Raw genomic sequence first — 24,230 nt, 5'->3', positions numbered from 1 at the left:
AGGTTTTTATTGACTAAATAACAGAGCCCACCCTCGTGGGTGATCGGATCCAAGAAGGAGGAATACCAGCCAGTCGACCACCTTTATACCCGGGCAGGTAGGTGGAGCCATGGGCGGAGTCGGCAGTGGTCAGCCCAGGTATAGCAGCGTGACAAGAGGCGACCTCGTACAGTGATACAACAATGTGAACAGTGATAACTATAGGGAAACGATCTAACAGTGATAACTATAGTGTAACGATAGTAAACGGTAAAAGTGGTTTACCACATTCACCCCTTGTTTAGATTTGAGTCCGGCGGGGTGAAGTGTACTCCCAGTTCTGGTATGTCAGTCTGTCCGGAGGCCTCGTAAGCCTGTCTGATCGTCGCAGCGGCGGTGTTGCGTTCTCCGGTGTTAATGCTGGCGTCTGCGAGGTAGGCGAAGGCTCTTGGGGTTCCGGTGTACCATCTACCTGGGCTGGAATTGGGGGGGTGGTGGGGGGGGGTAGCGGTGGTGTCTCCGGAGTGCCCGAGGGTGCGAGGTCTCGTAAGGAGACTGTGTCCTCCCGCCCGTCTGGGTATGCCACGTAGGCGTACTGGGGGTTGGCGTGTAGGAGGTTCACCCTCTCGACCAGGGGGTCTGTTTTATGGGCCCTCACGTGCTTTCGCAGCAAGACAGGCCCCGGAGAGGTCAGCCAGGTTGGTAGCGTGGTTCCCGTAGTCGACTTCCTGGGGAAAACAAACATTCGTTCATGGGGGGTGGCGTTAATGGCAGTGCAAAGTAGTGACCGGGTGGAATGCAGCGCCGCCGGGAGGACCTCCTGCCAGCGAGAGGTTGGGAGGCCCTTAGACTTTAAGGCTAAGAGGATGGCCTTCCATACCGTCGCGTTCTCTCTTTCCACCTGGCCGTTCCCTCGGGGGTTGTAGCTGGTGGTCCTGCTAGTGGCGATGCCTCTCACTAGTAGGAACTGACGGAGTTCCTCGCTCATGAAGGAGGCGCCCCGGTCACTATGTATACAGTTTGGGAACCCGAACAAGGCAAAGAGGTCGTTCAGGCATTTGATGACCGTGGTGCTGGTCATGTCTGGGCAGGGGAAGGCAAAGGGGAAACGAGAGTACTCATCAATAATGTTGAGGAAGTACACATTACGGTCAGAGGACGGGAGGGGCCCCTTAAAATCGATGCTCAAGCGCTCGAAGGGGCGGGTGGCCTTGATCAGGCTTGCTCTGTCCGGCCTAAAGAAGTGCGGTTTGCACTCGGCACAGGTCTGGCAGTTCCTGGTCATGGTCCTGACCTCCTCGATGGAGTAGGTCAGGTTGCGGGCCTTAATGAAATGGTAAAGCCTGGTGACCCCGGGGTGGCAGAGGTCGTTGTGGAGGGTCTGAAGTCTATCAATTTGCGCGTTGGCGCATGTAATTCGCGATAGAGCGTCAGGGGGTTCGTTCAGCTTACCAGGCCGGTACAAGATATCATAATCGTAGGTGGATAGCTCGATTCTCCACCTCAAGATCTTGTCGTTCTTGATTTTACCCCTCAGCTTGTTATTAAACATAAAAGCAACCGAACGCTGGTCGGTGAGGAGGGTAAATCGCTTGCCTGCGAGGTAATGCCTCCAGCGGCGTATCGCCTCCACAATCGCCTGGGCCTCCTTCTCGACCGAAGAGTGTCGGATCTCGGGGCCCTGTAGGGTCCTTGAGAAGAAGGCCACCGGTCTCCCCTCCTGGTTGAGGGTAGCGGCTAGGGCGAAGTCGGATGCATCGCTCTCCACTTGGAAGGGGATGGACTCATCCACTGCGTGCATAGTGGCCTTAGCAATGTCTCCCCTGATGAGGGAGAAGGCCGCGCGCGCTTCTTCCGTAAGGGGGAAGGAGGTGGACTTCATGAGGGGTCTGGCTTTGTCCGCATAATTCGGCACCCATTGGGCATAGTAGGCGAAGAGCCCCAGGGTTCTCTTCAGCGCCTTTGGACAGTGGGGGAGGGGTAGCTCCATGAGGGGACGCATTCTTTCGGGATCGGGGCCGATGATTCCGTTCTCTACTACGCAGCCGAGGATGGCAAGGCGCGAGGTGTTAAACACACATTTCTCCTTATTGTAGGTGAGGTTCAGCCGTTGGGCCGTACAGAGGAATCTTTCCAGATTAGCGTCATGGTGTTGCCGGTCGCGGCCGCAGATGGTGACGTTATCTAGATAGGGGAACGTGGCTTGCAGCCCGTTCTGGTCAACCATCCGGTCCATCTCCCTTTGGAAGACCGAAACCCCGTTGGTGACGCCGAAGGGGACCCTAAGGAAGTGGTAGAGGCGGCCATTCGCCTCGAAGGCGGTATACTGGCGGTCCTCGGGGCGGATAGGGAGTTGGTGGTAGGCCGACTTAAGGTCGATGGTAGAGAATACCCGGTATTGAGCAATCTGATTGACCATATCAGATATGCGGGGAAGGGGGTATGCGTCCAGCTGGGTGTACCGGTTTATGGTTTGGCTGTAGTCGATGACCAGGCGGTTTTTATTGCCGGTCTTAACGACTACAACCTGGGCACGCCAGGGGCTGCTGCTCCCCTCGATGATGCCCTCCTTCAGGAGACGCTGCACCTCAGAGCTAATGAAAGCTCTGTCCCCGGCGCTGTACCGCCTGCTCTTGGTAGCGACGGGTTTGCAGTCGGGGGTGAGGTTAGCGAACAGGGAAGGTGGCGGGACCTTGAGGGTGGATAGGCCGCAGGTGTTATGCGGTGGGCGATTTAAAGGCTGCTGGTTGTCGACTGTGAGCGGGGGGAGGGGTCCACCGTATGCTAGAGTGACGCTTTGGAGGTGGGATTGAAAATCCAGCCCCAGTAGGACGGCAGCGCATAGCTGGGGCAGGACGAGGAGTTTAAAGTTTTTATACTCCGTGCCCTTAACCGACAGGGTCACAACACAGTAGCCGCTGATGTCTGTGGCGTGGGACCTCGATGCCATCGAGATCCGGTTGCGCGTTGGCTGGACAGTGAGGGAGTAGTGGCTCACCGTGTCTGGATGTATGAAGCTCTCCGTGCTTCCGCTGTCGAACAGGCAGGTCGTGGCGTGGCCGTCTACTTTGATGTCCATCATTGACTTGGACAGCTGATGCGGGCGAGCTTGGTCCAGTGTGACGGAGGCTAGTGTGTGGCTGAGCGGGTCGCTGTAGTCTGTAGGTGAAGCGGTCGTCAGGTCTGGAGGTAAGGTGGCGGTCGAGCGTGGTGGGTAAAATGGAGGCGCCCACGAGGTGGGGCAAAATGGCGGAGAAGATGGCTGCCCCCACAACCCACATGAGGCACTGCTGGCGTCGGTTGCCTGGATCAAAGATGGCCGCCCCCATTGCTCATCTGTGGCCTTGATAGAAGATGGCTGCCCCCACAGTTCGCATGAGGCACTGCTGGCCTCTGCTGCTCTCCCTCTGCAGGCCTTCGCGAAGTGGCCTTTCTTCAGGCAGCTGGAGCACGTCGCGTTTTTGGCTGGGCAGCGCGACCTCGGGTGTTTCGCCTGCCCACAGAAGAAGCAGCCGGCGGCCCGGTCGCGGGGCTCCGATGTCGCAGCCGGTACCGGGGGTGGCGGTCCCGATCGGGTCCGGGACGCCGACGCTGAGGTAGGTCCCGGGGGCGGCGCTACGAGGGGTATTGCGGTCGGGGTCGGGCCCGAGTCCCAGAGTCGCGAACTGTACCTGGAATACACCTCGAGGTCCCGCTGGGTCACTTCTAGGGAGTAGGCCAAGGCTGCAGCTGAGTTCAGGTCGAGGTCCTTTGATTCCAGCAGTCTCTGCCGTGAGTAGTCGGACCGAAGGCCTTTCACGAAGGCATCGCGGATGTTATCTTCAGTGTTTTCTGCAGCCGATACTGCTTTAAAATCACAGTCCCTGCCGAGTGTTCGTAGCGCCCGTAAAAATTCAGCTACAGACTCTCCTGGCTGTTGCGGGCGGGATCTTAGGAGGTGTCTGGCATACATGGAATTTACCGGGCTCCGGTACTGCTGTTTCAGTAGGTTGATAGCGGCCTCGTAAGTAGTAATGTCCTGGATGAGTGCGTATACTTTAGGGCTCGCTTGGGCGGTCAGAACTCTTAGTTTGGATCTCTGAGGGACGCCGGATTCTTCCAGGTAGGATTCGAAGCAGCACAGCCAGTGTTTGAAGTCGAGGGCTGCGTTTGTTGCTTGTGGGTTTAGATCCAGGTACGGTGGTTTGAGGGCTCGCAGCCAAGCCGGCTGCTGTGGCTGTTGTAGCTGGGCGTCTGGCTGGTCGTTTGGCTGCTCCGTTGACTGGTTGTTTGGCTGCTCAAGCGACGACATTTTAAAATTTAGTCAATAAAATTGATATACCTATCAATTCGTCCAATGAAAAGCGACGAGTTAAGAAAGTAACTATAGGTTTTTATTGACTAAATAACAGAGCCCACCCTCGTGGGTGATCGGATCCAAGAAGGAGGAATACCAGCCAGTCGACCACCTTTATACCCAGGCAGGTAGGTGGAGCCATGGGCGGAGTCGGCAGTGGTCAGCCCAGGTATAGCAGCGTGACAAGAGGCGACCTCGTACAGTGATACAACAATGTGAACAGTGATAACTATAGGGAAACGATCTAACAGTGATAACTATAGTGTAACGATAGTAAACGGTAAAAGTGGTTTACCACAGCCTGTAATACCAACATGAGCGGCAACACGAGTACCCCCCTGCACTTTCTATGCTCCTCTAGGGCTTCCACAGTTTTTCGTCCTTTGTATCTGCAAAAGCCTCCCTTTATTTCCTAATCCATTCTTGTGTATTCCTTGACATCCAGGGTTCCCTGGGTTTGTTGGTCCCAGTCTTGACCTTTACGGGAACATGTTGGTGTTGTACTCTCTCTATTTTCTTTCTGAAAGATTCCCACTGCTCTGATGTGGCTTTTCCTACAAGTAGCTGATCCCAGTCCGCTTTGGCCAGATCCTGCCTTATCATATTAAAATCGTCCTTCCCCCAATTTAGAACCTTTATTTCCGGTCTATCTTTGTCCTTTTCCATGATTTCCTTAAATCTCACCAAATTATGGTCACTGTCACCAAAATGCTCTCCTACTAACACTTCTACCACTTGCCCGGCCACATTCCCTAGAATTAGGTCCAGTACCGCCCCCTCTCTTGTAGGACCTTCTACATGCGGGCTGAAAAAGCTCTCCTGGATGCACTTTAAGAATTCCACACCCTCTAAGCCTTTCACACTCTGACTATCCCAGTTAATATCGGGGAAGTAGAAATCCCCTACTATTATTATCCTATTATTTCTACACTTCTCTGAGATTTGCCTATATATCTGTTCCTCTATCTCCCCTTGACTGTTTGGGGGCCTATAGTACACTCCCAGCAAAGTGCTTGCCCCCTTTTTGTTTTTAAGTTCTACCCATATGGCCTCATTAGAGGAACCTGCTAAGATATCATCCCTCCTCACAGCAGTAATTGACTCCTTAATTAATATTGCGACACCCCCTCCTCTTTTACACCCCCCTCTGTCTCGCCTGAAGATTCTATACCCCGGAATATTGAGCTGCCAGCCTTGCCCCTCCCTCAACCATGTCTCTGTGATAGCAACAATATCATACTCCCATGTGTTCATCAACAACTTCAATTCATCTGCCTTATTCGCAAGTCTCCTTGCATTAAAATAAATGCCATCCAGCCTTGCCATACTCCCTTGTGCCGTTACATATTTGCTCTGCCTTCCAGGCTGACTTGTTTTTTCCTCTATATTTGGCTGTACATCACCCCCTATTATAGCTCCACTCTGTATCCCATCCCCCCGCCAAGTTAGTTTAAACAGAGAAGGAAGCCAGTCAGCCCCTTGTGCCTGTACTGGTGCTAGCTCCTGAACGGCAGCAAGTTTAGCAAGGCCAATCAGTGGAGGCTAAGCCCAGGCCCAGGCACTGGAGCAGGCTGAGATGGTTGAGGACTGGGTCACAAACAAGATGCAAGTCCAGGATTGGACTGGGACCAGGTAAGCTCTTGGGGAGCAGGAGCACAGAAATTGGCCTGTGGTAGCCACATGGCTTATGATATCAACGGTCACATGATTCCCATGAACCAGCCAGGTTGCTAGAAAGGGACACCATGGATCAACCAGCTCACCAGATTCACACATTGCCAACTTTTAGTAATGTAGATACGTGCCACCTCACCTTTCATGTTTCATCTCATTGAACAGGAAGATGTTCCCCAGCATGGTCTTTGTTCGGATCGATGAGCCTTTGGGTGTCTGAAGCTTTGAAAGCATTTGCTGAATGATAGCGGACTTTCCAACACCAGATTCACCTACAGAAAGTAAACAAAATTAAAATACAGGGCTGGGATTTTCATGGGGCTAAGCCCATTTTTCAGGCGTTAAACAGGCGCCTAAGCCTCCAATATGGCGGGCAGGAAGTGCCTGCTCATACGAGCCAGAGGTGCACCACCTGCCATACAGGTGTAGGCAAAAAAAGAGGCGCCCTGGGCCCACGTCTTAAGCAGGCAGCTGGGCCTCTACAGCTGGTGCTGGAATTACTCAATCATAGAATCATAGAATGGTTACAGCACAGAATGTGGCCATTCGGCCCGTCGAGCCCGTGCTGGCTCTCTGCAAGAGCACCTCAGCTAGTCCCACTCGCCTGCCTTTACCCCGTAGCCCTGCAAATTTGTTTCCTTCAGGTACTTATCCAATTCCCTTTTGAAAGCCACAATTGAATCTGCCTCCACCGCCCTTTCAGGCAGTGCATTCCAGATCCTAATCACTCGCTGCGTAAAACAGTTTCCCCTCATGTCTCCTTTGGTTCTTCCACCATTCACTTTAAATCTGTGTCCTCTGGTTCTCGACCCTTCCGCCAATGGGAACAGTTTCTCTCTATCTACTCTGTCCAGGCCCCTCATGATTTTGAACACCTCCATCAAATCTCCTCTCAACCTCAGGTGATGATAACTGGCTCGGTCATGTTAGGGGCAAAGAGGGATGATGTGGAATGTTCTAGGATGGGTATTGAAGGACTGTTCCTTTATTTGAAGGTGTTGTAGAAGGAGATAAGGCACTGATGACAAAGGTAGAGTTCAGTGATGAAACGTGCTCTGATGCCCCTTTGCAGCAATCAATGGGGACCCTCTGAGCGAAGGTTATCATGGTACTCTGCTCCAAAAGCAGCAAGAGCCATACAGTACCCCTCTGCCTGCCGCCGCTCCCCCCATGCCCAAGTCCATGCCCTTTTGCATGGCCCAGCTGTGCAGGGCACAGGAGGTCACAACTATACAGGGCACACAGGGTGTGGAAGGCCATCCTGTTGAGATAGGTGAGGGGGTTTTCTGTAGGAGCTTGTAAAGCAATTTGGGTGCCATCTGTTGCGCCCTGGACCTTGGGAAACCCAGCACCCCAGTAAAACTGGCGCCCTATCTTGCTGCTGCCTTGCTGTTATTCCAAAGGTGATGAATTCCTCAGTCACCTGCCAAATTCATGGCCACTCTGCACCCTGACTGATGTTACAGAGATCCCTGTGGCTGCTTGAAATGACTTGTGCCAAAAAAATTGAGAGCGGTCATTACCTCCGCAGCCACAGAGGAAGCAGTGCAGGAAGGTGACCGTGGTTGCAGGTCCTCATGTTGTAGGTGACAGAACTGCCCTATTGACTGGTTGATGAAGCCCACTCTTGTCATGTGCATCTCCTTGCTAGGGTTCTCATATTAGCTGAGCTGCCTGTATGTTCTGAGGGGGGGTCATATCTGGTGCGATCCATCCTCCTGAATTGTTGCCTGACTCTCCTTTGCTCCATCCTGTTCTCCTCCACCCCCCAACGTGATAATGGCATACACGCGGATGCCAAGAGGGAATGCCATACCTGCTCCTGGGAAGTCATCACTGAGGATAAAAATCTTTCAGTGGTCTCACTCTGAGGCCACTGAAAATCTCCAGACTTCAGGCTCACAAACTCCGAACTTTAGCCTGTCCCACCTGGACCTGGCAACAACTGTGCGCTATCACCGTCAGTCTGATGTACCCTGGGTGTGTTGCGAGTGTAAGAGCAGGGCTCGGAGCTGCAGCATCACTGGTGTTCATTAGAACGTGTGTAAGTGAGCTCACAACAAGGCCTCGGCAATGGATCACAACTGACAGCAAGGATCAAAACAAACTGCATCAGAAACGGTGTGGATTTTCTGGGCCTATGTGTTTGACCATGTAGCCCTTGTTTTCCTTTTCTGCCTCCTGCCCGCTCTTTGTTCACCACTCTGTGAGACTATCCAAGACTCTCCCTGTAGTGTATGTGCCTTTAAGAGCCCCAGGTGTGCTGTAATGCCGGTAATTGCCACTCGGGCTATATAAGCCTGTATATTGTGTATATCCCTTAGAACTCCCCCCCAGACTTTGCTTAGTAAATACCTATGAACCAATTCCTGTCTTCAATGTCTTTATCAACACACGGACACTACAGTGGCGACGAAGTGGAAACGGACTTACCTGCAATTCGGCAGCACCTCAAGGACATCGATTCCTCGGGCGTCCAGAAGACTCAAGGAAGTGAGAGAAGCTGTGTTTTCACCAGCTGGCCAAGCTGGTGGCAGGTACTGCGCTAATCCTTCCTGGGCGTCAGGCTGGGGCTCCAGCGGCTGGCTCTACAGCTGAGACAGGCAGCGAAATCGGAGGCAAGCAATAACGGACTGGGAGGGAGCACTCGGGAGACGGCCGGCGCGGCAAGCAGGTCAGCGTTCAGACCTGGAGAGAAACTCCGGCGGGAACGAGTCTCCAACAGTAAATTAAAATAAAAAAAGAACGGAAACCGCGGTAAACAGCGTTGTCATCGGCAGCAGCGGCGGGAATGCGCGGGAAGCGCCATATCTTTGCTGCTGAAAAGAAAAAAAAGCACGGGAAGCGCCTAAGTCTGGCAATATTGATGCTTTTGATAGCGAAATAGAGGATTGGACCACATACGTGGAAAGAGTAGAGGTATATTGCACTGCAAATGGAATAGAAGATGAAAAAAAAGCTTCAGTACTTCTGAACTTAATGGGCGCAAAGGCATACGGGCTGTTACGAAATTTAATCACTCCAGCCAAACCAAAGGACAAGAATTTTAAAGAAATTGTTGATACCCTGCAGGAGCACTTAAACCCAACACCGCTGCTGATAGCGGAACGATTCAAGTTCTTCAAGTGAAATCAACACAAGAATGAAAGTAACGCTGATTACCTAACCGAATTAAGAAAGCTATCAAAGTACTGCCAATTCGGAGCAGGACTATCAGATTATCTTCGAGACAAATTCGTTTGCGGTCTCTTAAGTGAAGGAACACAAAAAAGGCTGCTTTCTGAAAAAGATTTAACATTGGACAAAGCTTTCAGTATGGCTGTATCATACGAAGCCGCAGCAAGAGGAGCTGCAGAGATACAACAAAAGACACAAGACTTCGGCACCCATGAAATGACACAGGGTTTCAAAAGATGTTATTGCTGCGGCAGATCCACCCATAACCAGAGGAACTGCTGGTTCAAGGACAAAGCATGCAGGCAATGCGGAAAGATTGGACACATTGCACGGGTATGCCGATCTGGACAAAATAAATCCACAGACAGAAAAAAAAAAATCAATAAAGAAAAGTACAGGAAGGTACAAATGATGACGGACAGTAGCTCCGAAGACCAGAAGAGCGATAACGACGTCGAAAACAAGAGACTAAGCTGTCTCAAATTACATAATGTACTTGCCAAAGATGATTACCAAACCATTTGGGTTACCCTCACGATAGCAGGGTCCCCAGTTAAAATGGAGCTAGATACAGGATCAGCTCTAACCGTAATAAATCGACGGGATTACGAGAGGCTATTTTCGCATATACCTCTAAAAGACACATCCATTATCTTAAAAACATATACGGGGCAGAAAGTATACCCCAAAGGAAAAATAAGGGTGCCTGTTGTATACAACGGCAAAGAAATACAAAAGTTGTATTTATACATTCTACACGATGGCGGTCCACCGCTGTTGGGACGTGAATGGATCAGAAAGATACGTTTAGACTGGCACTCCATTCAGGCACTGACGGTGACCAGTAAGAAAAAAAACAATGATGACATCATACCTGAACGATTAAAAGACATCTTGGCCAACGCCAAAGAAGTGTTTCAAGAGAAACTAGGAACCTTGAAAGGCATCACCGCCTCAATAAAAGTGGAAGATGCAGCAATTCCCAAATTTTTTAAGGCAAGACCGGTGCCATATGCAATACGTCCAGCAGTCGAGGCAGAGCTGGAGAATTTGGTAAAAGCAGGCGTATTATCCAAAATAGATTGGAGCGAGTGGGCAGCACCCATCGTTCCAGTCATGAAAAAAGCATTGAATAAAGATAAATCTGAAGAACAGAGAAAAATTCACATCTGTGGAGACTTCAAGGTGACTGTAAACCCGGTCCTTCACACAGTAAAGTATCCTCTTCCGAGGATAGAAGATATTTTCGCCTCACTATCCGGAGGGAAACGTTTCACCAAAATTGACTTGGCACAGGCATATCTACAGATGGAGGTTGAGGAGACCTCTAAAAAGTATCTCACAATAAACACACACAAAGGCCTGTACCAGTACAATCGACTGGTTTTTGGAGTAGCATCAGCTCCAGCTATCTGGCAAAGAGCTATGGAGCAAGTCCTGCAAGGGATTCCGGGGACTCAATGCTACCTAGACGACATCCTTGTAACAGGAGAAAACGACAACGAGCACCTTGCCAATTTGGAGCAGGTGCTCACTAGACTGAAAGAACTGGGCCTACGAGCGATTCGCCCCAAGTGCGAATTTTTCCAAAATCAGATATCATATTGTGGCCACATAATTAATAATGAAGGGTTGCATAAGTCACCTGAAAAAATTGAAGCGGTCATAAAAGCCCAGCACCTGAAAATGTTTCACAATTAAGGTCGTTCCTGGGATTAATAAATTACTATCATAAATTTTTACCGAACTTATCAACTCTTCTACACCCTCTTAATGAACTGCTACAAACGGGAGTAATTTGGAAATGGAACGAAGACTGTAAACGTGCCTTCCATAAATGCAAAGACTTAATCACATCCGAAGAAGTTTTGGCTCATTACAACCCATCACTGCCAATCAGACTGGCGTGCGATGCATCCCCTTACGGCATAGGAGCAGTATTATCCCATAAATTCCCTGATGGCTCAGAACGGCCGATAGCTTTTGCGTCACGCTCATTTAACTCAGCTGAGCGTAACTATGCCCAAATCGACAGGGAAGCACTCAGCCTGGTATGGGGAGTGAAGAAATTCAACCATTACCTACACAGACAAAAATTTACCTTGTTGACTGACCATCAACCCCTCATCTCCATATTCAACCCTAAAAAAAGGTGTTCCCATTATGACAGCGCAAAGGCTACAGAGGTGGTCCCTTTTTCTAGGGGCACACCAATACAACATAGGATACAAAGGATCAAAACAGCATGGGAATGCTGACGGTTTATCGCGCCTACCGTTGCCAATGGTAGAAGAGGCACCTACAGTAGACCCAGTAGAGATGTTCCACTCTACCATAGTCGAATGTCTACCAGTAACAAATTCTGCCATTGAAAGGGAGATGAGAAATGACCCAACTCTCTCACGGGTCTACGATTTAACAGTGAAGGGATGGCCAGCACATGGTGAACCACTGTTGCCAGCATTCTCGCAAAGAAGAGAACAGCTGTCAGTGTGCCGAGGAACCTTGATGTGTGGATCCAGAGTGGTAATTCCACCCAAACTCCAGGATAAATTGCTAAAGGAGCTTCACGAGGGGCATCTGGGTGGAGTGAAAATGAAGAACCTAGCTAGGGCGTTTGTATGGTGGCCAGGTATCGATGGAGGCATCGAAGAAATGACCAAGAGCTGCCTAGGATGCCAGAAGGTCCAAAACGCTCCACCACAAGCCCCTCTACATCCATGGGAGTGGCCCTCATCTCCCTGGCAAAGGGTGCACATCGACTTTGCTGGTCCATTTATGGACTCAATGTTCTTAATCGCGGTTGATGCACACTCCAAATGGCCGGAGGTAACAAAGATGTCCTCCACCACCACGGAAAAAACCATCACAGTATTAAGGACCATATTTGCCAGGAATGGGCTGCCGGAACAGATATGTTCTGATAATGGACCACAATTTGTGTCCGAAGATTTCAGAAAGTTCTTAAAAAACAATGGGGTTAAGCACTACACGTCCGCCCCATACCATCCCACCACCAATGGATTGGCTGAAAGGTTTGTCCAGACCTTCAAGAAGGCCATAAAGGCCATGGGTAATGAAGACATAAAACTTCAGCACAAGGTGGATAACTTCTTATTCGCATACAGGAATGCAACACATATGGTTAACAACCAAACTCCTGCCATGATGTTCTTCAATAGAAACCTAAGATGCCGGCTGGATTTGGTCAAGCCCAACATCAGAAGGGACGTGGAGAACCGGCAGTTTCAAGGTATGAATGAAAGGCCAACTAGAACCTTCCAGATAGGTCAACAAGTTTTGGCCCGGGACTACTGTACCGAGAAATGGCAGCCTGGAACTATCTGCACATGACTAGGACCACTGATGTATACCGTGGACATCGGAGAAAGCATAATAAGGCGCCATGCTGACCAAATCATAAAGTCATCCGAAAAGGGACAACCTACACCACAACTCTATACATCTAATGATGAAGCAGAGATACCCATAGTATCTACCTCCGATCCGGTGATACTGGAACCCGATGAACCCGACACTGGCATTCAAGCCGAATCAGCCTTGCCAGAAGAACCTACTACACCACCAGAGACTACTACACCCCCGAGGCGTTATCTGGACCGAGTCAGGAAGCCTCCTGAGAGACTGACTTATAATTAATTAACTACAGCAATGTATATTATTTTGCTTATAACATGTAATTAATAATTACTTAAAATATGATGTACTGGTTAGCTAAAAGGGGAGGAATTGTAGTGTATGTGCCTTTAAGAGCCCCAGGTGTGCTGTAATGCTGGTAATTGCCACTCGGGCTATATAAGCCTGTATATTGTGTATATCCGTTAGAACCCCCCCCCCAGACTTTGCTTAGTAAATACCTATGAACCAACTCCTGTCTTCAGTGTCTTTATCAACACACGGACACTACACTCCCTATGGAAGTATAAGTAGTTATTTTGTTTTCCTGTTCCCTCCCATGCTGTAAAGTCAGCTGGGGCTCAGTGGTAGCACTCTCACCTCTGAGTCATGAAGGTCATGGGCTCAATTCCCACTCCAGAGACTTCAGCACAGAATCTAGGTTGACACTTCAGTGCACTACTTTTTTTTAATTCATTTATGGGATGTGGGCAAGGCCAGCATATGTTGCTGGCAAGGCCAGTATAGCAATCTGGGATGTAATGTTTAAGTTATCCACCAGATGGAGCCAAATATTAAGGGTTCACCTTCACCAGTTTTTAAGGTAATGGGTCATGTATTCAATGTCCTGGTACACCAGTTTATATGGTAATGTGGCATTGCATTATGGGTATGACTCAGAGGTGAATCCTCTATCTTGCCATCGTGCAGTAAGAATTGTGTGCTTTGCTTGCAGCCTGTAAGAGATATTTCTCTGCTACACCGTGTAATTAAACAGTTGGGTTTTGTTCCTAATATCTCGCTTCTCTCAGTTTCTGACCTTACCACTCGGATATCACAGCCAGCATTTATTGCCCATCCCTAATTGCCCTTGAGAAGGTGGTGGTGAGCCGCCTTCTTGAACCTCTGCAGTCCATGTGGTGAAGGTACTTCCACAGTGCTGTTAGGGAGGGAGCTCCAGGATTTTGACCCAGCAATGATGAAGGAATGGCGATATACTTCTAAGTCAGGATGGTGTGTAACTTGGAGGGAAACTTGGAGGTGGTGGTGTTCCCATGCGCCTGCTGCCCTTATCCTTCTAGGTGGAAGAGGTCGCGGGTTTGGGAGGTGCTGCCGAAGAAGCCTTGGCGAGTTGCTGCAGTGCATCTTGTAGGTGGTACACACTGCAGCCACAGTACGCCGGTGGTGGAGGAGTGAATGTTTAAGGCGGTGAATGGGGTGCCAATCAAGCGGGCTGCTTTGTCCTGGATGGTGTCGAGCTTCTTGAGTGTTGTTGGAGCTGCACTCATCCAGGCAAGAGGAGAGTATTCCATCGCACTCCTTACTTGTGCCTTGTAGATGGTGGAAAGGCTTTGGGGAGTCAGGAGGTGAGACACTCGCCACAGAATACCCAGCCTCTGACCTGCTCTTGTTGCCACAGTATTTATGTGGCTGGGCCAGTTAGGTTTCTGGTCAATGGTGACCCCCAGGATGTTGATGGTGATGGATTCGGCGATGGTAATGCCGTTGAATGTCAAGGGGAAGTGGTTAGACTCTCGCTTGTTGGAGATAGTCATTGCCTGGCACTTCTGTGGCGTGAATGTTACCTGCCATTTATCAGCCCAAGCCTGAACGTCGTCCAGGTCTTATTGCATGCGGGCATGGACTGCTTCATTATCTGATGAGTTGTGAATGGTGCTGAACACTGTGCAGTCATCAGCAAACATCCCCATTTCTGACCTTATGTTGGAGGGAAGGTCATTGGCAAAGCAGCTGAAGATGGTTGGGCCTAGGACACTGCCCCGAGGAACTCCTGCAGCGATGTCCTGGGGCTGTGAGGATTGACCTTCAACCACCACAACCATCTTCCTTTGTACTGAGGGAGCGCTGCACTGTCGGAGGGTCAGTACCGAGGGAGTGCTGCACTGTCGGAGGGACAGTCGGAGGGTCAGTACTGAGGGAGTGCTGCACTGTCGGAGGGACAGTACTGAGGGAACGCTGCACTGTCGGAGGGGCAGTACTGAGGGAGTGCTGCACTGTCGGAGGGACAGTACTGAGGGAGCGCTGCACTTTCGGAGGGGCAGTAGTGAGGAAGTGCTGCATTGTCAGAGGGACAGTACCGAGGGAGTGCTGCACTGTCGGAGGGACAGTCGGAGGGTCAGTACTGAGGGAGTGCTGCACTGTCGGAGGGACAGTACTGAGGGAGCGCTGCACTTTCGGAGGGGCAGTAGTGAGGGAGTGCTGCATTGTCAGAGGGACAGTACTGAGGGAGTGCTGCACTGTTGGACGGACAGTACTGAGGAAGCACTGTACTGTCGGAGGGTCAGTACCGAGGGAGTGCTGCACTGTCGGAGGGACAGTCAGAGGGCCAGTACTGAGGGAGTGCTACACTGTCAGAGGGACAGTACTGAGGGAGCGCTGCACTGCCGGAGGGGCAGTAGTGCAGGAGTGCTGCACTGTCGGAGGGACAGTTCTGAGGGAGTGCTGTACTGTTGGAGAGACAGAACTGAGGGAACGCTGCACTGTGGGAGGGGCAGTACTGAGGGAGTGCTGCAATGTCAGAGGGGCAGTACTGAGGGAGTGCTGCACTGTCGGAGGCGCCGTCTTTCGGACAAGATGTTAAACCAAGGCCCCGTCTGCCCTCTCAGGTGGACGTAAAAGACCCCATGGGTCTATTTTGAAAAAGAGCAGGGGAGTTATCCCCGTGCCTTGGGTAATATTTTTCACTCAACCAACATCACTAATATAGATTATCATTACTGATGTAAGAAAACTACTAGGCACTTGGTCTAAGCGTTAAACAAAGATTTAATCAACTGTTTTACAACATGGAGGTCTAGTTGTGTCCTTCACTAGTTCCTGTTAAGAATGTCCTGCACAAGCTGGGCCCGTGCCCGAGTATTTATACTCTCCCTGGACAGCGCCACCCGCAGGCCGCTCAGTTGATTCATGTCAATTGCCTTATTGCTTTTTGTGGGAGCTTGCTGTTGCCAAATTGGCTGCCGCATTTCCCTACATTACAACAGTGACTACACTTAAAAATTACTTTATTGGCTGTAAAGCATTTTAGAATGTCCTGAGGTTGTGAACGGGGCTGCATAAATGCAAGGCCTTGGTTCTTTAAAGAGTTCTTTGGCTAGTTTAGGTCTGCTGGCGTGTGTAAAGTCTGTGGGTTGTATTGCAAATAATACACAGACTCCAAGATTAACAAATAAAACAGGTCTTTACTATTCAGAGGTTCGGGCGAATCTGCCCTAGTTAACGTATCACAACCCTTATATACTGGTGTGGTCACTATCGGTATTACAGTATACATGAGCCAACAAATAGTGCCACACCTAAAGTAGTGCTCTTAAAGGCGAACGGTTACCTTCTATAGTTCCCTTAAAGGTAAACGGGTACATACACTACAATCCTCCCTTTTTAGCTTTTTACTTACAGAATCCCGTTAAACATACAATCTTCAACTTTATATAAACAGTTTGCAGATATACTCTCGATGGAGTCAACGTCATATAACAATTTACAGATATACTCTCGATGGAGTCAACGTCATATAACAGTTTACAAACATACTCTCAGTGGAAACAGTTTACAGGTTCAGTCTCTGTGGGAACAGTTCATAATTCAGTCTCTGGTATTAATTCGTCCCAGACAGCATCTTTTTGGTGTAGCCGGTTCACCTGGTAAACGTGACTCCTCCATAGCCTTTTTAACAGCTTGTACTTTCGTCCTGTTGAACCAGCAGTGCGGACTTATACAACCCACTGGCTGTCTTGATAATGTCCCCGGATTTTTTTTACAAATTTAGCACCTTTCGTAGTGTTCGGACTGAGGTAGTAGAAGTAATAATATTTTAAACAGTTATTATCTCCGGCTTCTTCTTTTTCTTTTCTGCCTTTTTGAAACTCTCGAAGCTCCTTTCTCGGCGGCCAGCTGTAGCGCCACCAACTCTCTATGTTCCTTAGACCTTAAGTGCTTCATCTGCATTTCAGCACTTTGGGAGTTTTCATCACACTTTGGGCAGACCACCTCCTCGTAATATTCAGTGTCACTCAACAGGTCATGGTCACGTTCGGGGTCATCCTGAGTTAGTCCATCGAGAGGCCCTTCTACTTCTTCCTTACCCAACTGGATGCTAGCCGACTGCTGTTCCTTCTCTATCTCTCTTTCTTTAAAAGACTTCCTCATGCGTTCATATTCATTCCACTCCTCCAGGGTTGTCTGCCATTCCTTCACTACTGACCTCAATACCTCCCCTTCCATCGAGGATTGAGTTATCAGGTGATTTAATCCTTCTATCGCAGCAGCTGTTTCCACATCCAGACATCTCTCCTGAAGAGACTTCTTCATGTGTTCAGCTTCCTCCAGCTTTTTCTGCTCCAAACCCCTCTCCTTTGACGATTTAAGCTCATGTTCAGGGCCCATTCTTACGATCTCTGTGTTTCTTACAGTTCCCTTTTCTTCCACTGAAAAGATTCCCAGTTGAATCTGTTCTTCAAGTCGTTGGACCTCGGCCATTGCCGCTTCATATTTATTTTGTGTTTCCTTTAATAATTTAACGAGTTCTTGGACATCCTGTATTCCCTGTTCTGTTATGTCTTCCACCACTAATTTTTCCTCTATGGATTGAATCCCTAACGATGAGTCAGCCTTGGCCTGGAGCTCATCAAACATCTCCTGCAGTCTTTGTAATTCTTGCTCCTGTTCAGACTTTTGTTGTTCATATGCTTCCAGTAAAACTAGCTTTTCGGAGGTTGCCAAGTTAACCCCTTCCAGGATTGTAGTCTGAGCCTGTTCATACTGTTCTTTCAACTCGTTACACTCTGCTTGCAACAAGTCGTAGAGATGAACTGGAATACCATCCTGACTTCCTGAAGATTCCTCTTCCTTTGGATCGTTCTGTGCATATTCTAGTTCCTGAACAGCCTCAGGGAGATGTGATTGGTACTTGGCCACGATGGCTCTATGGTCGCTCTCTGCTTGAGCTAGCTGTCTCTGTTGTCTTTCCAGGGTCTCCCATTCGGTGTCCCAGAACTTTTTCATCTTTTCCATCTCTTGTATGAGACGGGCACTCAACTGTTCTAATTGTCATTGTACTTTGACATAAGTTTGGGACTGAGCTCGGTGTTCTTCCGTCGTGGATGAATCCTTAGCTTGAGCAGGCTCAGAATTCTCTGTCAACCTGGGGTTCTGCTCTACAGCTTGATTTTGCTTGGTAACATGGGCCTGCCTGCCTGTCTTCGTTTCCTTTCCCCTCATCAGCAATTCCCTTTTTGCCTTGTCTTCCATGTTTACATTGTTCGTCACGTCATCCATTTCAGAATCTGAGCTGATAGCTTGCACCGAGTCCTCCTTCCCTATGGCTTTTAGGTAGTGCCATTCTATGTTTATTTTCTGCATCCACTCCCGCCCTAGGAGTGGTGGTCCTCCCTCAGGTAATACGTACAGATTCATTCGTGGGTGTTCTTTACCCCTATCTCTCACTTTGACTCGTATTTTTCCCATGGGGTATACATTATGCCCCGTGTATGTCTGTAATACGAATTTAGTATTTCTTAAGGGTATGTGAGAGAATAGCCGGTGGTAGTCCTTTTGGTTGATGACTGATACAGCTGATCCCGTGTCCAGCTCCATTCGTACTTGGACTCCAGCTATTTTTAGCGTGACCCAGATCGTCTGTAGATCAGTTACTTTACCCACATTGTGGATTCTCAGACTATCCAGCTCCTGGCTGTTTGGGTCTGAGTCTGAATTTTGTTCCTCTGAACTCTTTCCAGCCACCTGATGCACCTTGTTGTACTTTTCTTGTGGTGGTGGCTTCCTTTGCTTGTTGGTCTTCTTTCCGGACCTGCATACCCTCGCAATGTGACCCAGTTTGCCACATTTCCTGCACTCTTGGTTCTTAAACCAGCACTGATTCTGGTCGTGCGTTGTCTTTCCACAATGGTAGCATTTGGAAGTGCTTGCAGTAATTTGGTCCACCCCGAGTGCCGCCGCCTTTAGCTGCATTTCCGCCGTTCCTTTCGCTGCGGCTTCGTGCGATGAAGCTATGAGGACAGCCCTGTCCAGTGTGAGGTCGTTTTCTTCCAGAAGTCGCTTCTGCGTTCCTTCTTTGGCCAAGCCGCATACGAACTTGTCCCGCAGCGCCTCTGTCAAATTCCCTCCAAACTGGCAGTATTTCGCTAGCTTACGCAGTTCGACTAAGTATTCTGCATTGCTTTCATCTTTCCTCTGGGTTCTTGCGTAAAATTTAAATCGTTCAGCCAGCATCAACGGTGTGGGGTTCAAGTGATCCTTCAGCACTGCTACGATCTCTTCGAAGGTCTGGTCCACTGGTTTAACTGGTGCTATTAGATGTTTCAAGAGCCCGTATGTTTTTGCTCCCATCGAATTTAACAAAGTTATTGCCTTGTCGTCATCCTCAATTTCGTTGGCTTTGCAATATATTTCTATGCGTTCCACATACGTGGCCCAGTCCTCTATCTCAACATCAAAATCATTAATATTTCCTCGCTTAGGCATCTTCTTCTCTTCTTGAGAACAACACCAGTATTTCTTTACTTATTATTATTTTTCCTCTCTTCTTGAGAACAACACCAGTATTTCTGTAAATTCTTATTATTTTTCTAAGATGGCGGTTTCCCACTTCTGTCTTCTTCCCCGGCGGTTTTCCTGCGAAAAATGGCGGCTTTCCCGCGCTTCTCGGCTCTCCCCGCCCACTTTAATGGCGGTTTTCCCCGCGCTTTTCTGTTCTCCCCGCCCACGGCAATGGCGGTTTCCCGCTTCTTCCCCTGGCGGGAGGGGTACACTTTCCCCCGCGGGCGACGGCCGCTGGCTACCGGTCCCCAGCCTGTGCGTCGGCTTCAGCGCTCTCCGCTGGCTTTCAGACCCCCAGCCCGCGCGTCGGCTTCAGCGCTCTCCGCTGGTTTTCAGATCCCCAGCCCGCGCGTCGGCTTCAGCGCTCTCCGCTGGCTTTCAGATCCCCAGCCCGCGCGTCGGCTTCAGCGCTCTCCTTCCCGCGGCAGGCAACCGGCTCCGGGTACCCCCGATGACGGCGCACAGTTACAGCCTCTGAACTGGCTCTCGGCCAATTCCCGATTTCTCGGCTCTGTCTCACCCGGCCTGCTCCCGGTCTCAGCGCCTCTGGACCCGACTTTGTCTGGCTCCTTTCCCCCTTGACCGTGGTCGAGTGTACCGCCCTTATCCTCTGGTTTTACTCCTTCCTTATGGCTTTTACTGTTCCCTTACTCACAGTCCGTGGCAGCCTTGCCTCTCTTGTCGATCGGCTCGCTCCTCACTGTGGCAGAAGGGACCGTCAGTGCCTGTTGCAGATGGAAGTTTTCAATGCCAAAATCTTCCTCTTTGCTATCGCTGCAGCCTCGAGTTTTCACCCAGCAGAACGACGAGGGCGGGTGCCTCACTTCGACGCTCCTTAGTTGCTTAGGAACTACTGTTGCCGCAGGGTACGATCGGCCTCGTCGCCATTGTAAAGTCTGTGGGTTGTATTGCAAATAATACACAGACTCCAAGATTAACAAATAAAACAGGTCTTTACTATTCAGAGGTTCGGGCGAATCTGCCCTAGTTAACGTATCACAACCCTTATATACTGGTGTGGTCACTATCGGTATTACAGTATACATGAGCCAACAAATAGTGCCACACCTAAAGTAGTGCTCTTAAAGGCGAACGGTTACATTCTATAGTTCCCTTAAAGGTAAACGGGTACATACACTACAGCGTGGTGCCTGATATGTCACGCTGCTCCATGCGCTGTACTCTTTACCCACCACAACAACCCGCTTTATGTAGCAAAGTACTTGTATTTTCGACCTTTCTCCCTTTAGCCTCCCAGTGGTGTATATGAGTCCTTAGCGAGTGGGGAGACAGGTAACCTGCTGCCAATGCGGCTCTGGACCTTGCTGGTATGAGATGAGTGGGGAAGGGTGGTGCTCCCCTTGATTCCTCTGCTCGTCCCGTGGGGATCACCTGTCCCCAGCACTGCTCCTCCCCCACTGGTAAAGGCCCAATGGGGAATTCACGATGAGGAAACGAACACAGCCCCTGGCTCTATGAGAGTAGGTGATGAAATGATGTGAGTGCTCAGCTCTGAGGGGTTTGAGCCAGAAATGTTCAGAATTCACGTTCAATGAGGGGATATTTTAATGAGTAACGTTTGGCCTTTTTATTGTTGAATCCACACACACGTGTTTGGAGTTGTTTGCGGCGTCACTCTCTAAGATTTGTGGTAATTTTATTGTTTAGTCCATTGTTCCGTCTCTGCCAGAGTTCACAGACAGTGGACCCTGAGTGAGGCTGCGTGACACTTCCGCTACCTGCTGTGTTGTGTCTATTTTTGAAAGCGGGACAGGTCGTTCATCATTATCCTAATGTGGGCCGTGAGCTGCTGAGCAGATAATGTGTGAGATAAGTGGCTTTTAGTGCTTGTCTAAACTGACACCTGCCTTGGTTTCTAATCCCCTCCCATCTCCATCGGGTGGGTAATTGGAGGCTCTATTTTAAGAGAAAGCACTGAGTCAACACAATTGCAAATAGCTGAGCCCAAGGAGAAGCTAATCCCTCAATTCACTGCCCCAGAGGGCCAAACAGAGCCTTCGCTTAGTTTTTATATTTTTAAATATAATTTAGTAACCAAGGTAAGGAAATAAGGTACAATGTGTAGAACACTAGCACAAAAGGCAACGGACCAGCATGAGGGGCAACGGACCAGCACGAGGGGCAATGGACCAGCATGAGGGGCAACGGCCAGCACGAGGGGCAACGGACCAGCACGAGGGGCAACGGACCAGCACAAGGGGCAACTGACCAGCACGAGGGGCAATGGACCAGCACGAGGGGCAATGGACCAGCACGAGGGGCAACAGACCAGCACGAGGGGCAACGGACCAGCACGAGGGGCAATGGACCAGCACGAGGGGCAACGGACCAGCACGAGCGGCAACGGACCAGCACGAGGGGCAACGGACCAGCACGAGGGGCAACGGACCAGCACAAGGGGCAATGGACCAGCACGAGCGGCAACGGACCAGCACGAGGGGCAACGGACCAGCACGAGGGGCAACGGACCAGCACAAGGGGCAATGGACCAGCACGAGCGGCAACGGACCAGCACGAGGGGCAACGGACCAGCACGAGGGGCAACGGACCAGCACAAGGGGCAACGGACCAGCACGAGCGGCAACGGACCAGCACGAGGGGCAATGGACCAGCACGAGGGGCAATGGACCAGCACGAGGGGCAATGGACCAGCACGAGGGGCAATGGCCAGCACGAGGGGCAACGGACCAGCACGAGGGGCAACGGACCAGCACAAGGGGCAATGGACCAGCACGAGGGGCAATGGCCAGCACGAGGGGCAACGGACCAGCACGAGGGGCAATGGACCAGCACGAGGGGCAGTCAACCAGCACGAGGGGCAATGGACCAGCACGAGGGGCAGTCAACCAGCACGAGGGGCAAGGATTCGTGCTGGTGCTGACTGCCTGCCTCTCAGTCACCAGTGCATTAGGCCTGCCTCTCAAGACTGTCTGGTTTCCGCTGCTACACGTGTGGACCCGGTAATGTAGTTGGCTTCTCGGGACAGATGGAGGGTGGATTTTGGATCGAGACCAGCTCCAGACTGAGACTGCTGCCGGTATGGGTTCCAAGCCACACCGCGTTGCTCTCGCTGTCATCTTCTGTTGCCCCTCAAATGGCGGCCTGCAAATAACATCCCTCGGATTGTTTTTTCTTGTGAGCTAATTGAGGAGATTTTACAAGCTGCCCACTGTTCTGCCACAGCACCTGGTCGTGACAATTCCATGACTAGGTCATATTGGGCTGCATGTTCAGGCCGCAGTTGGGAAGTGGGCGGTAGGGCTGTGAGAAAGGCGTGGATAAGCTTACCGCCACTGTTGCTGTGGCCGTCTCCATTTTGCTGACGAGGCAGCCCAGGCGGTCGCCTGAAGAGCACCAACAGCTCATTTACATACTTAAATCAGGGCCCTTTTTTTGTTCCTCATTCTTCAGGAGGTGGGTGTCGCTGGCAAGGCCGGCATTTGTTGCCCGTCCCTTAAGAAGGTGGCGGTGGTGGGCCTTCCAGGCACTGAGGCTGAAAATAACCCCCACAATTACCTAATTACAAATTTAATTAAATGAATCAAGTTCATATAGGGATGGATGGCAGTGCAGGCGGTGTGCCAGAACTGCAGCATGTGGGAGTTTGTGGAGAACATTGTGATCCCGGACAACCACATTTGCAGTAAGTGCCTGCATCTTGAGGAACTTCAGCTCAGAGTTTTTGAGCTGGAGTCTGAGGTGCAGACATTGCGGGGCATCAGGGATGGGGAGAGTTACCTGGACACTTTGATCCAGGAAGCACTCGCACCCCTTAGCTCTGGTTAGTGGTCAGGGATGGAGGGTGTGACTGCAACTCAGGCAGGTAAGGGGACCCCGGGTGCAGTGCTGGAGGAGCTTCAGTCTTTGTCCAACAGGTATGAGGTTCTTGCTGCCTGTGTGGATGAGGGAAAAGCCTGCAGGGTGGATGAGCAGGCTGACCATGCTGGCACCATGCTGTAGGAGGCCATTCAAGTGGGGGGAGTGAAAGGGAATGTAGTTGTGGTAGGGAACAGTATAGTCAGGGGTACAGATACTATTCTCTGCAGCCGCGACCAAGAGTTCCAAAGGTTGTGTTGCCTGCCCGGTGCCAAGGTTAAAGACATCTCCTCGTGGCTGGAGAAGAACTTGGAGTTGGAGGGGAAGGATCCAGTTGTCGTGGTCCATGTAGGAATCAACGACATAGGTAGAACTAGGGATGAGGTTCTGCTGAGGGAGTTTGAGGAGCTCGGATCCATATTAAAAAGCAGAACCTCAAAGGTAATAATCTCTGGATTGTTACCTGGGTCACACACAAATTGGCATAGGGACAAACAGATCAGAGGTTTAAATGCGTGGCTCAAAGAATGGTGTGGGAGGAAGGGGTTTCGGGTCATGGGGCACTGGCACCAGTACTGGGGAAAGAGGGAGCTGATCAGTTGGGACGTGCTCCACTTAAACCGGGCTGGGACCAGTGTCCTGGCGAACCGAATAACTAGGGCAGTAGACAGGGTTTTAAACTAATGAAGGAGGGAGGGGGTGGTGGGAGGATTCAGGAAAGAGTAAATTTAAAAGCAGCGAGAGAAATGTCAAGGCTCTAGAGCAGAGTAGAGTTTTGGGTAAAAATAAGCAGAGTGGGTCAGGAAGGGACAGAGAGAGTAACGAAGGTAATAAGGCATCAGTGACTAAGGTGACATCAGGGAAAAAGAGAAAAAAGTCAAAGCTAAAGGCACTATGGCCTAGAAATTGAGTGCCCTTAGCGCCGATTTTGCGGCGCTAGAGGGCCTAGCGCTGCAATTGGCGCCGGCGCCGAAATTGCCTGGGGCCCTTCCGCCGCGGTAGACCGGTAGCG

The 24,230-nt window shown here is 50.4% G+C and overlaps 1 protein-coding gene across 1 annotated transcript in view; it reads right to left on the bottom strand.

Annotated features, from left to right (window-relative positions):
* Positions 1 to 566: 566 nt before the first annotated feature.
* LOC147113188 (uncharacterized) overlaps positions 567 to 24,230 on the bottom strand; it is a 119,372-nt gene continuing 95,708 nt past the window's right edge. Inside the window, exons 2-4 of the mRNA XM_085998257.1 lie at positions 6,129 to 6,261; positions 2,978 to 3,908; positions 567 to 707 (exon numbers count right to left, since the gene is read on the bottom strand). Of these exons, the coding sequence (XP_085854383.1) occupies positions 624 to 707; positions 2,978 to 3,908; positions 6,129 to 6,261 (1,148 nt within the window). The 3' untranslated portion in view covers positions 567 to 623. The remainder of the gene's footprint in view (positions 708 to 2,977; positions 3,909 to 6,128; positions 6,262 to 24,230) is intronic.

The sequence above is a fragment of the Somniosus microcephalus genome, chromosome 9 (genome assembly GCF_052327205.1).
Source record: "Somniosus microcephalus isolate GS21.2 chromosome 9, FLI_Smic_1.0, whole genome shotgun sequence".
NCBI classification, from domain to species: domain Eukaryota; kingdom Metazoa; phylum Chordata; class Chondrichthyes; order Squaliformes; family Somniosidae; genus Somniosus; species Somniosus microcephalus.
The sequence above is the reverse complement of the archived record's forward strand: the minus strand, read 5'-3'. Positions and strand labels throughout refer to the sequence as shown.